General features: G+C 39.7%; 1 protein-coding gene across 1 annotated transcript; it reads left to right on the top strand.

Annotated features, from left to right (window-relative positions):
- Window positions 1-957: 957 nt before the first annotated feature.
- On the top strand, window positions 958-11011 carry herpud1 (homocysteine-inducible, endoplasmic reticulum stress-inducible, ubiquitin-like domain member 1). The gene is made up of 8 exons (XM_034878410.1): window positions 958-1368; window positions 3030-3107; window positions 5177-5254; window positions 6001-6215; window positions 7678-7788; window positions 7930-8295; window positions 10153-10258; window positions 10561-11011. The coding sequence occupies exons 1-8, from the start codon at window positions 1216-1218 to the stop codon at window positions 10747-10749; spliced, it is 1296 nt and encodes a 431-aa protein (XP_034734301.1). The 5' UTR covers window positions 958-1215; the 3' UTR covers window positions 10750-11011.
- The last annotated feature ends 3514 nt before the right edge of the window (window positions 11012-14525 follow it).

The following is a 14525-nucleotide window of genomic DNA, read 5'->3' as shown; positions in this document are numbered from 1 at the left end:
ACCACGCAGGGGTACTTCCTGTTTGGCACAGTGAGGGAACGTTGATTCCACACTATGATTTCACCCAGTGCAAACTTGTGCAATTTGCTATTTAGGTGCTTTAAAGAAGCGTGATTGAGGTGCTTACAGTCCCGGTATCCAGTCCGGCTAAACTTCTCCTCCCTGCCCCGCTCACCAAACTGCCTGCACATCTTACAGAATACTGCATCCTTCCTAATGCTGTACTCAAGGAAATTGTATCTGCTATACCAGTTTGTGGAGAAACTCCTTGCTTTGTGACCTATCACTGTGACCGGTTACTTCAGCACTGGTTGAGTTGCGGGCTCATCCACGGAAGACAAATCCACAGGGCTATCTTCCAATCGCGAGGCAGAGGAACTAGCAACGGCGGTGGTTGCGCTTGCCGCGCTATCCGTGCTAGCCGCGCTAGCCGCGCTAGCATTCTGGGGTGGCAGAGATCTCAACTCTCCATCATCTTCTGGTTGCAGCGATGACTCCGAGACCCTTCGTTTACATTTAAGGTACCTAAAAAAATTACTGCAGCAACTTTGTCCTTTACTGGAAATAACTCTTTCAGATCAACTGATGTTAGCCTAGCATACCCGCTATACCGACAATATCCATCCTATCCCGAAACTCACTGTCTCAGTGTCTGCTGAACTTGCGCAGAAACATCAAGATAGACAAACAACTTTTTTAAATTAGGTTAAAAAAAAAATAAGATTTAGACTATTTTAGCACAAATTATGAGATAATTTGCCGATTTTTATAATAATTCTCTATAATTAAAATATATTATTATTATTTATTTATTTTATGAAAAGTTTTTGGTGGGCTCGTTGAAAAGTGGGTGGGCCTATGCCCGTCAGGCCCACCCGTGTCGCCGTGCCTGCAACGGAGTCCAATCATGGAGAGTCTCTTTCTCTATCACTCTGGGCAGGACCTCCACGTCTGAGCACAAACGGACGGTAACCAATCAGGAGTGGCCACAGCGCGTTTTGAAACAACCCTCCCCCTCACAAAAGTCCCGTATGACATCCAGCAGAAAGACACAAGTCTAGATTAAGCAGTCCCACAAGTTTCTTCTTAGACAAGACACTTTGCATTATTTTCTTTTATCTGCTGATAAATTGTATCAGGAACACTCATATTTTGACGACTAGCTAGTCGTCGTTATTAGCTAAACACGAGACTACCACTAGGGAAACAGCAAAAATGGATGTGGGCGATTCTCAACAAAAGACGATTACTATTTTTATAAAAACGCCTAACCAAGCTCTGGAGGACCAAACCGTCGAACACGTCTATCTGAATTGGACTATAAAGGACCTAAAAACGCATTTGTCGACTGTTTTGACAACTAAACCGGTGAGTAACGGCGGATAAATTAACTGCCTAATGTTAGCGGAAGTTGTTAGCTCGTGTGACAGCCAGCTCAATGCTGTGTTCTGGAATGTCGTGGCATTAGCCAGCTGACTGAGTCAAGAAGGCTGCCAGTTAACAGCTCTCACAAAGCTTACAACAAACCTGCAAACATATTACAATTTTTGTTCACGTTTTATTGGTTAAACTGTCCCCCCCCCAGTCTTGATTTATAGGAAAAAGCAGGTCCTTACTATGTTGAGCCATGTCTACAGTTAAAGTTGATAGTCACAGTTTTTGTTGTCTATTTTAAATATGTTGACAGATTTATGTCCATTAAATTGAAATAGTTTGTTATAACCTGTTGACTTAACATTATACAGGCTACTTCTTTAACCTCTTTATATGTGTGAAGCACACATATAAAGACACGCATGTTTGAGCCTGCTAAATAACCAAATATTTTAGGCTTTATTAAACATAAGGCTTGGTTTGTGACATATGTCACACATGTATGATGATAATGAATGGCAGAATGAGCTGCACATATTTTAATAGGACAGCGAGCCAAGTAACTTAAATCTTAAGCATATAGGGTTGCCAAGTTTCATCCTTCCAGAAAAATTACGGTCTTGAAAGGCGGGCTTGTCCATCCTGCCTGCTGATCTAGGTCTCAGTGGGAAGATGGAAAGCTAATGCAAAGTGTACAGATAAGGCAGGGCCAGGCAGTAAAATATATTAATCCAAGTGACAATTCAAGTCCCAGAGTAAAGTTAAGGATTTTTGATTTGAGCCTTTCATTTCTTGTGGAAATTAGCCATATGCTTTAGCTGAAACAGAGCTGCGTCAACACTATTAGGCTGATTAGATCCTGGTGCATCTGCAGTGCAGGTTATGTTAAAATATGATAGCCCAGGACAACATGCAAACATAATCAGAAAGCTGCCTGCCCCCTTATAATAATAATAATAATAATAATAATCATCCTCCTTTCAAAAACAGTAGGTTCCTTGCACTGAGTTCTACAGCTTCAGGGTTTTAACCATATTTGTTTACCAATTATCAACCTGGCCGATTATCGTGTCCGATATTTGGCAATTTGCAGATCATCTGCATTAGTGTTATATTTGCCTGATAACAAATAAAGTTACTTAACTGTAAAGTGTGCTACTTGGCCTCCACTACAGCTCTGTACGCATGATACACCTGCAGACAAACTGATATTATGTTAAAACTTAAGAAAGCTATTTTTGTTTCGTAATATGTTTAAATTATCTGTTTTTCTTGAACAATTGTTTAAAGCATTTAAACAATTTTGTTTGTTGGAGTTTCTACCTTTCCAAGATGTAAATTTTTGGCTGACATTTTTATTTTTACTTTAAATGCATGTTCGTTCCAAATACTGGTTTCATTAACTACTAATAATCTTTATCGGTCAACCCATAGTAAGGATCCTACTTGATGCAAAGCCATTTCTTTGTTTTGTTTTGACTGGCTTATGTTCACTAAATAGATTAAAGCCAGCATAAGTTTGATTGACAACACAAATCTTGGCAACTGGCATCTGCAGAAATCTAACCAAAATCTAGCCAAGATATACTTTTTTGTTGTCAAAGTTACTTTATACCGCACGTTTTAATTACCTGAAACCTTCTTGTTTTCTGTAGGCTGTGAGTGACCAGAGACTCATCTATGCTGGTAAACTGCTGCCCGATCATCTGCACATCAAAGAACTCTTCAGACAAGTATGTATGACAATATGTTTGATTGTTTGCAAGTGCACATGGCTGTGCTTAAAATCATTATTTTGGCATGGTATTTTTGGCGGGTTCCTATTCAAATCGAGGGTTGAAGGAAAGAATTCCTTGAGGCAAATGTTGTTTTGTAATATTGAGCTATTTAAATAAAATTAGAATAGATTTTCTTAGACCCCCTTTGTCAGTGAAGCTATACACGTCCTGCAAAACTGGAAATTGGTGAACATCAAAATTTGATTATATGCCTTTATTCTGGCGGCAAACTGGCGAGAGTGGTTCAGTCTAGCCTACTTTTTCTCACCAACCTTTTTTGATAATAAAAAGCCACAACAGGATCTACATCAGGCATTATTTTCCCTGTGTAAACATTTTCTAATGCAATGTCCAGCAAGCAACTCTCTTAAAGCAGTCAGGTGGCTAAGTCGCAAAAATGTTTTTCTCAAACGTCGCCAGCGCCGGCTGAGTCTCTCTTTGTACTTGGCCTAATTTGGGTGCTTGATTATTATATATTTTTGTGAATTTTGTCTAACAAGCGGGATGGGTAGATGATGCACCACCATGATACCATTAATGAGGCAGTTTTCTGTGATTACTTCACAGCTCTGTAACAGCAGGACAGTTGAGTATCTGTGCTTAGTTAACATGTCTGTAATAAAGGCTGGACAGTTAAGTAGGGCTGGGAAGGTTACCGCATTACCGCAATTCCGCGGTCACGTGATACTGCGGGTCTGAGCTTTCCACCGTCATCACTGCAAAAAAAACGTTGGCCTGCGCGTTGTGTCTAATGACATGAATTCATTATTTCTAATGACATGGATTGTGTCTGATGGCATTGTGCCTTACATGGATTCAAGGTTTTACAAACAAAACTTATCAAAAGCTGGCACAAATCTGACCTTTAGGGAGCGCAGTGTTCCATGAAACATAACTCTAAGCTTAGTTAGACGCGTATAACGTTACAGCTGCAGTGTTTACTATTGCACGTTAGCCTAGCAGCTAGCGGTGTGTCCTTTTTTTTTATAGCTTTATCCCGATAAAACGGCACGGTTGAATTTCAGCCTGCATGCACGTTTTGGGGCTGCAACATATGTTGTAAGGTTTAGGCTGATGTTTTTTTGAAGGCAACGCCTTACATTGGGCAGTGGCCCAATGTACGTAGAGTTCAGATTTGAGTGAAGCATGCTCAGATTTAAATGGTTTATGGTATATCTGGTCATTCTCAATGAGAGTTGAGTCAGACCTGCTCTGGTTGAGTGCAGATGTAAGTTGCGCAAGCTCAGATTTAATGGTTTACACGTCATGCTGAAATTTGTGATATCCATGGAATAATAAACTTTTCTCATTACAAACAATAACAGAAGATAGAAATCTAGCAATCTAAAATTGTTTAAATGCTAACGTTAGCTCAAAATGTCATTCAAAGGACAGCTTTTGTTGTTTGATTGCTAACTCGTTGCCAGCAGTGAACACATTTTTGTTAAGTAGGTCCATTTTTACTATATTGACATTACAGAAGTCTCTCGTTAGCATCTTGTATGCTACATGATGAGCCATACCTCCAACCGGACAGTTTTTGGTATTATCACAGTATTTTTTAAAAGTGTGTTCAATATGTTCAATAAGCACTGATGGACCTAAACAGGCTAAAATAGTTTCAAAAAGTATAACAGTGTTTATTATATTACAAAACTATAGAATAATTATATATATATATATATATATATATATATATATATAGATATATAAAATTGTATTCCGCATACGTAAAGTGAAAAGTTAATGACAGGATACTATTAAAATCGGTATCTGCAACGTGAAATGTTACTGATCACATTTCTAAAACTGCAAAAACAATTTTGTGTCACCTTGACCTGTAATTTCTTGTTGTCTCGTGAATAAAGGACACACAGTTCCTCCTTTCTTCAACGCCCTCCTCTGTTGTCTTTTCATACTGACACATTTAATAGGTTTAATTCTGTTGAATGTAAAGGATTGAATGTGTCCATGTGTTTTACTATGCAGCTTTTCTAATCAGGCATTTATCTCCACTCTCTCAGACTGACTCTATTCCTACACTGCACCTGGTGTGTGCTTTTAGGATTCCATCCCAAGAACCCCTTGGAGCTAGACCTAAGGTGAGAGATGTTTACTCATATTTCAACTTTCCAACCTAGGCCCTATTTCAATTCAGATCTAGGTGAGCTGTTAAATTTATTAATTCCAACTGTTTTTATAAGTGCTTCAGTGACCTTTTATGTTTTACAAATTCAACACACATAGCTCAGCTCTGTAGGATTTTAGAGGTGTTTCAGCCAAAGCCAAAGCCCACAGTTTGACTTCAGTTGTCAATCTGCAGAACTCAACTACAGTTTAGAGATCAAAAGCTGCTAAAGCACTTTACTTTCAAAACCATTTTAGGTGTCCAGCTCGGCCTCAACTAATACTGCAAACTTCGAAGTGGATGAATAGAATAGAATATACTTTATTGTCCCAGAGGGGAAATTTGTCTTGGACATAATGCTACAATCTGTTGCTTCAAAACAATAAACATTTAACAGAAAAAAAATCTAAAATCAACCAAAAATTAAATTAACATCAACAAAATAAATGTGCAAAAATTATGTACAGTCAGATGTATGAAAAAATTACAAGAGCAGAGAATAACAATAGTATAATGATAGATAATAAAGTAGAAAACGGCTATGAGTTTTTTGGTTTTTTTAAGTGCTCGTGCCGCCCTTCATGAAAAACAATTTGCCCCGGGAGGCTGCGTGCTTTGTCCGTGCCAAAAACCGTTACTGCTCTGCAGACTTTGGATTTGCTGTAGTGCTGGTTGACAAATATTGCTCAAATGTTAAACAAACTCTTCTTGCCTTTGCAGACAAGAGAGACCGCACAGCCACAGCCCTCCAGTCCGAGGACCGTGACAGCCTCTACTTCACCTAGTCCCGGCAGCCCCTGCTTCACAGCCCAGAGTTCCAGCACGCCGAAGCTGAGACAGAGAAGGCAGACCTCTTCACCTGCTTCTGCTGCTCCGGCTCACACGCAGACCCCTGCCTCTCCACCAGGAACTCCTTCATGGTCTGCTGCTGCAATGTAGGTCATATTGCAAGAAATTATGCTTATGTTAAACTTCATTTAGTTTAATTCTGCATCTCCACACGTCACCTTTTTTCTTAACAACCAAAAGAAATTTGATGTCAACATGCATTGTTATTAAATTTAAAACAAAGCCGTTTTTTATGTAAAAAATCTCACTAAATCAGGGCTTAAGTTATAGCCTGATGGCCCTTGGCCACAAAACCTTACTCTATAGTAGAGCTGTCAATCTTTCTTTATAATACAGATGCTCGGTTAGCACTGACAGCATGTTAGAAAGCACTGCAGAAACGATCGTCATAAACGACGGATCATTAGTTTTAGCCACCATGCTAACGGCATTGATAACTAAGCCAAACGTTGGTGTCACTACTGTTTTAGTGGTTCATAAGCAACCTGTTGCTTGCCGATTGTCACGTTACTGAGAATATAGCTATTAAAAGTTGAAGTGTGAAGTTAAGCAGACTTTAGCATTAGCCGTCTCCATGAAGCTCCCTGCTCCCTATAACTTGCGACGTAGTTAGGAAAGAACGAGCTATGATAAAATAAGCATTTCGTCACTCGGTCTCTCTACTGTAATGTTAGCGCTGTGCCCAAAGATCTCACCCTGCCTTGTGTTGCTCACTCAAGCTAATTTATACTTCTCCAGACGTGACATTACAAAAGCATTTTGTTTTCACATGTGGATAACGTTATGTAAGCCAACACCTTTTTATAAAAAAGAAACATTCTAATAGTAATTTCAGCATTAATATAGTATTGTTTTTTTTTTACTATTTAAATTATGTTTGCCAAAGAGTGCAAGTTTTATCAGGTCTCTCGTAAGAACAAGACCAGAGAACATAGCGTCCCTTTGAGCTCAATGGCCCCATCTGGAACGCTGCTGTAACCAAGTTGATTGATTTTTTTTGTAACAAGTGAATGTCCACCGTGAGGGTTCAGTAAATTATATTTTATATCATATTTTCATATGAATGGTGGTAACACGGCAAAAAAAAAGAAACACTGACAAAGCACAGTATTCGTGACAGGCTCCATGGTTTGAGACGCAGCAGCAACCCCGCCCCCCCCACGTTGAGAGTTTCCCCCACAGTGAGGGAGGGCACTGCCCGACTCCAGAAAGCATCATGGTCCGGGTGCAGTGCGCTATCAGCTGCTAGCCACCTTCACTATGAGCCTTTCCAAGCCGACTCCCAGCCCACTGCAAGGGCCAGACGGGGGGGATCTCGCACACTGAGCAGCCATAAGCCAAGTAAAATAGCCTGGGCAAACTGTGCGGACTCATCCGCTGAGAAGTGCACTAATATTTTCGGGTTATTATGAGTTTGCAGTTTTCCTTTTTGTATGACGCAGCAAAAAAGTTTCAGCATTACATGTTTAAGTTAATTTGCCTAAATATGTCTCAACTCAAACAAATGCAGATACTCTAATTAGATTAATATTCTGTCATTCCATGCAGGCCTGGGGCACCACAGATGACCCAACCAGCCTTTCCCACCTACTCTCTGTACAGCCCTCAACAGCTACTATGGTTCCAGCATGTCTACGCGAGACAGTATTACATGCAATAGTGAGTTTTTATTTATAAACTTTTAAATCATACTACTTTTCCGTTTATGTTAGGATTTTTATTTTAGCCTCACACATTGTCATGGTTATGGACAACTTTGTCCAGCTAGTTACTATTGATATTTGTCTAATCTCCCAACAGCCACGCAGCTATGGCTGCAGCAGGCACTGTCCCCTCAGCACCAGTTACAACCATTGGCCAGTATCCTCCTGTTCTCGCCCAACAAGCACCTGTCCCAAACCCCTTGGCCAATCAGAACCCCATTGACAACCTGCCAGTGAATCAGAACCAGGGTGGGGCTTTCATCAATCCTGGGGAGGCCAACCAGAACATGAGGATGAACGCACAGGGCGGACCTGTAATGGAGGACGAGGAGAATATGGAGCGTGATTGGCTGGACTGGTTGTACTCTGCTGCCAGATTCGGCATTTTGGCTGTAATTGTGTACTTCAACTCCAACCTGAGTCGCTTTCTCTTGGTGATGGGCACCCTCCTCCTCATGTACCTGTAAGTTTAATCTGTTGCTTTTATACTTTCAAGTCCAACTACTAAACTTGGCTTAAATGCTTCACTGCACTGCTGTTGGCTGAGTGACCTACTTTGAAGCACGCCACTGTGGAACATTACTGGCTCTTATCTTTCACTTGTGTTTGCATCCAGAGCCTGTCTTGAAAGCAAGGGCAAACATTCAATTCAACATATTAATCATCTAATACAACTCTAGTACCTACTGGGAAGCAGAGTTGTCCACTAAAGCCTGTCTGTGTCTGATTTTAAACAGTATATATAAAATCATAACAAATAGGAGCACAGTAGCATCTCTGGTATACATGATTAATTTGTTTCACTTAAACAAAGCAGATGATGTGTATAAGGTGGAAGTGTATAGCCCAGCCTTCACAATGTATACCCTTGAGACCATTTATACCAAAGTATACCAATATTATATAAATATATTATTAACAACTGAAAGCAGTTAGTTTAATGTATTGGTTGTGATGAAAGTAAAAATCGAATTTTTGTGGTATGTAAGTAATCTAAATTTTACTGTGCTTGTCCTGTCAAATATGCTTAAGAATAATGGAGAACTTTCAGCCAGTTACCTGCTATAGTGGCTTGGTGGAGTTAACAATATGTGTGGGTAAACATTTGCTTGGTGACTGGTGCTGATTTCAGACAGTCTGTCTTTTCGAATTTGGACCGAGGTCCTCAAGTGCTGCTGGTATACTAGCCTGGTGGAACCATAGACTGTATATTAATGGACAGCACATGTGTGACATCACTAATTGGTTTGTGGAGATCAGCAATTTTCATAAACTTTGAAATCCGTTGTAAAGCAAGAATTCCAAACAATACATTCAACATCTCTAGTTTGAGGATCAGCTGTTTTATTATTGTACATTAAATATGTTTGGGTTTTGGACATGTTTTTCTCTAACAAAACACAAGGAAGATGTCATCTTGTACATTTTATAGAATAAGAATATGTCAATTAATTGGAAAGAATTATCTTCAGCCAGGGCAGCTGTCCCCGGGGGAACACCAGGTCAGTTCTCCCGGGCCCTTGGTCAAGAGAGAACCGTCTAACCTTTAAGTAATCTGCTTGAATTATTTGTCAGAAATACATATTTGTGAAAACGTTATATAGTATTTGCGAGTCACACGAAAGCTTATTTTTTAACAAACAAATTTCCCTTAAATAGTGGTTGAAAAGAACTGTATTTTCCCTCCCCGCGCAGCGATAAACTATTAATCATTTACAAAACAATAGCTTCCTAGCACTTTCAATACCAGGGACTGTTGGGCCCATGGCACTTTGTGCTCAGGCCCTAATAATAAAAATAATAATAATAATAATAATATAGCATGGCTCCTAGGCCTCTTTGACTTAGACCCCTAAAAATCAGAGCACTTTCAGATAGTGTTACATGTCATCAAAGACGCTTGTCAACTTGTTTTCTTTCATGATCTGACATATCACTTTGATTTGGCTGCAAAGGGACTTCATGCTAATCATGCTATTGAGCTCTACATCGCATACTAAAAAAGCTGCACTGAGCAACTGTTGGAGAGTGTTTAGGTGATGAAAAAATTAATAAAAGTTTGCAAATCTACAAGTCTTATGTAGTCGAGTGGAGGAAATGAAACTTAGCCTTAGTTTTGACATTACTATTTTAATATAAGTTTATTTTTAAGTTTTAGGTTTAAGTTTCCCTCAAAAGATAGTTCATGGGCTTTTTAGTTTTAGAACTGTTGGATAACCTTAACCCTAGTACTTGCTTTATGTCATGTTCACCAAAAGCTTTTGCAAAACGTTTTTCACGGAAATAAACACATTTTTCCTATTTTTTTCCTTCTCCACAGACACACTGTCGGTTGGTTTCCTTTCAGAAGGCGAGTGCAGGTCCAAGGTCCCAACCATCTCCCACCCCCTGAGGTCCAGCAGCACGAGAACAGGAACCCAAATCCAGTAAGAAAACTGCTAGATTCTCTGCTCTGATTTACCTCCATTTACGTTTTATAAACTCTGCTTTACATCCAGCTATTTAAGAACTCTGTTTCCATGACAAGACATTCTGGATACAGGTCTGGTCTATAACCTGTATGTGGGCATGTGTATGTACCAGAATACCACTGCGGAATCTAATCAATGTAGTACCAATAAATCAATATAGGTGCATCTGTAGAATGTATATTTATACTCTATATAACACTTTCAAAACCCACTGCCATAAATCATCGTTTATATGATGACTTTATCTGTCTATACAGGTAGACGAGCTTGCTGACGGTCAAAGGGAGGAACCTGCAGCTGCACTGGACGGAGTGGATGGAGAAGGACCAATGATGGCAGTTTTAGTGCCTCCTCACAGGGTGTCATTCATGTGGACGGCCTGGGTTTTCTTCAAAACCTTCTTCTCCTCCCTCATACCTGAGGTACCTCAGGGTATGGCCAACTGACCACCAAGGACAGACGATTGATAGGGACAGCAGAGTGTTTTATTTTATATTTACAGTAGGGAACAATATTATCTGGAGCTGTCAACTCAAGAAAAAATAAAAGCAAGGGAATTGTACGTGTGCATATCAACAATGACTGGAATTTCCCTATTGCAACAGGAGACTAGCTTGAGCTAAGTTAAAACACCAGCAACATAAAGCAATGCCAGCCCCTTGAATTTCCAAAACTGTGGACTGGAGACTTAGGTTGCAAAGGACGAATGAAATCCAAGCTGTCCCAGCTCTCCATCTTACCAAACACTTACTTACTGACAGTAGACTACTGACTCCACACCAAGGTTATTTTGCTGTGTGATAAGACTTTATAAGACAAGTACAGTTAGCTAGATGGTTCCTTTATCTATGAAACAACAGCAGCTGATTTTTATAATGTACAAACCCTTTAGCTGACACTGTTGGACTTTTGCGCCTTAATTATTCTTACTGTGAGGAGGTCCATGTACATGGGCTTTATGATTCTCTAGAACTCAAAATCAGCTTTTCTGGGTCACATAACTAATATATGTGATCCAGATCAATACTCTTATAAAATAAATGGACTACAATGTGTTGCTTTTCTAGTCTTAACAAATACTTGGAAGTGGTTTTACATAGTACAGGCACCATTCACGCCCCGATGGCGCAACATCGGGAGCAATTCTTGATTCAGTGTCTCCCAAGGACACTTCGACATGTAGACTGCAGTGACAGGAATCGGACTACCAGCCTTGCAAGTGGTAGACAACCGCTCCACCACCTGAACCACAGATGCCCCAATACATGTATAAGGGTTATATGAGCCATGTCCCGTTGAAGTATAAATTCACCCACAGACAGAACTCAGTACTTATCTCATAGCTTACGGAATCTAAATTATGTTTTCCAGGGACAGATTTGTTTTGGTCTTTACAAACTGCCCATGCTTGGAGTTTGGATCTAACAGCTTGAAAAGTAGGGCAGATGTTGTTTTCACTTGTTTGACAGACAAGCTTCTGACTGGAAGCATAGAAAGCCTGAAAGGATTTGAGCTGAATTGGTTACAATATTAGAGTTTAACATCTATCTGAATCTATCTATCTGAAATCAGTTGTTCCTTAACAAAATACAAGAGAAACTTTAAAGTAAAAAATTAACTTTTCTTTTGGCTTGCTTCTATACAGTGAACAATAACCGCTTCATTTCTAGCAGAAACTGACCATGACCAAAACTTCAGTTCACAAACACAGGTGGACAAGTAAGAACTAAATCCAAATTATGAACAAAAGTTCACAAAATTAAAAACGGCATTGTACAACGTTTCTTTCCCAGGTCTGTTTTTGGTGAATTTTCCTATTATGAAGCATTTGAAGATGGTTATTGTGACCAAATGTAAATTAGACTGCTTATTTTTGCAGTTTTGTAAATGTATGTTCACAAAGCACTTTACAACATGTATCTTATGCAAGCTTATTTACATATAGAGGGGTAATGACTTATTAGTCATTGTTAATGTCTTTGTGGAAAAGATTTCTAGTAAAATGTATGGCGTAGAAGGTTTTGGGTCGTGTGTGTTTTTTTTCAGAGATTTTAAGTTTGTCTTAATTTTAAAACCCCATTAAAAAAAATTAGGGTAAAAGTCAGGGCAGTGCCATTTCAATTACAGTGAATAATTCTTTAGAAAAAAACTAATTTGAATTATTTATAATGTCTATCTCTAGAATATCTATGGAATTAGGGTCTGTTCTCTGTTGGCTTGTAAGAATTTAGTTATCTTTTCAGTAGTGCCTTTGCCCACCAACGTTGTTGGTGCTCTTGGGCTGTAAATAATAAAGCAGGTTATGATTTATTTACAGGTTATGATCTGGAAGCTACAGATTGGCCGAACAACAAAGTGGGAACTTACCCGTCTCTGATGAGCAAACGCTGGGTAAATCCAGTGTTGAACTATGCCCAATTCAATAAGCAATTCCTCTATAATGACGGAAACTCAAATGTTTTGTCAAGAATTGTGGCATAAATACATTTTAGCCACTGACTTAATTTTTTTCCCATTCTTTGGAAGTCAATAGTGTTGTGATATGCTTTCACACCAAAGCACACAGCTTCTCCACTTTGACATGACGTTTTTCCAAAGAAACTCATCCCAGGCCGGATTTTTATGTTAGGGCGACTAGCGACTCCACAAGCTGAGTTGCAGGCACCATGGCTTGAGTTGAGCTAAACTGATCCAGTTTAGATTGCTTAAACTTTTCTCCTGTTCTCCTCTCAAAACATTGGTCTGAACTGAGCTTTATAACACACATAGATAGATAGATAGATAGATAGATAGATAGATAACACACACACACACACAAAACCGTTCAAAAGTTTGGGGTCACATTGAAATGTCCTTATTTTTGAAGGAAAAGCACTGTACTTTTCAATGAAGATAACTTTAAACTAGTCTTAACTTTGAAGAAATACACTCTATTCATTGCTAATGTGGTAAATGACTATTCTAGCTGCAAATGTCTGGTTTTTGGTGCAATATCTACATAGGTGTATAGAGGCCCATTTCCAGCACTCCACTGTTCTAATGGTACAATGTGTTTGCTCATTGGCTCAGAAGGCTAATTGATGATTAGAAAACCCTTGTGCAATCATGTTCACACATCTGAAAACAGTTTAGGTCGTTACAGAAGCTATAAAACTGACCTTCCTTCGAGCAGATTGAGTTTCTGGAGCATCACATTTGTGGGGTCAATTAAACGCTGAAAATGGCCTGAAAAAGAGAACTTTCATCTGAAACTTGACAGTCTATTCTTGTCCTTAGAAATGAAGGCTATTCCATGCAAGACATTGCTAAGAAATTGAAGATTTCCTACAATGGTGTGTGTACTACTCCCTTCAGAGGACAGCACAAACAGGCTCTAACCAGAGTTGCACAACTGAGCAAGAAGATAAGTACATTAGAGTCTCTAGTTTGAGAAACAGACGCCTCACAGGTCCCCAACTGGCATCTTCATTAAATAGTACCCGCAAAACACCAGTGTCAACATCTACAGTGAAGCGGCGGCTGCGGGATTCTGGGCTTCAGGGCAGAGTGGCAAAGAAGAAACCATATCTAAGACTGGCCAGAAAAGAAAAAGATTAAGATGGGCAAAAGAACACAGACATTGGACAGAGGAAGACTGGAAAAAGTGTTGTTGATGGATGAATCCAAGTTTGAGGTGTTTGGATACCAAAGAAGAACGTTTGTGAGACGCAGAACAAATGAAAAGATGCTGGAAGAATGCCTGACGCCATCTATTAAGCATGGTGGAGGTAATATGATGGTCTGGGGTTGCTTTGGTGCTGGTAAGGTGGGAGATTTGTACAGGGTAAAAGGGATTCTGAATAAGGAAGGCTATCACTCCATTTTGCAATGCCATGCCATACCCAGTGGACAGCGCTTGATTGGAGCCAATTTCATCCTACAACAGGACAATGACCCTAAACACGCCTCCAAATTGTGCAAGAACTATTTAGAGCAGAAGCAGGCAGCTGGTATTCTATCGGTAATGGAGTGGCCAGCGCAGTCACCAGATCTGAACCCCATTGAGCTGTTGTGGGAGCAGCTTGACCGTATCGTACGCAAGAAGTGCCCATCCAACCAATCCAACTTGTGGGAGCTGCTTCTAGAAGCGTGGGGTGCAATTTCTCCAGATTACCTCAACAAATTAACAGCTAGAATGCCAAAGGTCTGCAATGCTGTAATTGCTGCAAATGGAGGATTCTTT

Source organism: Etheostoma cragini, chromosome 8 (assembly GCF_013103735.1).
Source record: "Etheostoma cragini isolate CJK2018 chromosome 8, CSU_Ecrag_1.0, whole genome shotgun sequence".
Lineage (NCBI taxonomy): Eukaryota > Metazoa > Chordata > Actinopteri > Perciformes > Percidae > Etheostoma > Etheostoma cragini.
The sequence above is the reverse complement of the archived record's forward strand: the minus strand, read 5'-3'. Positions and strand labels throughout refer to the sequence as shown.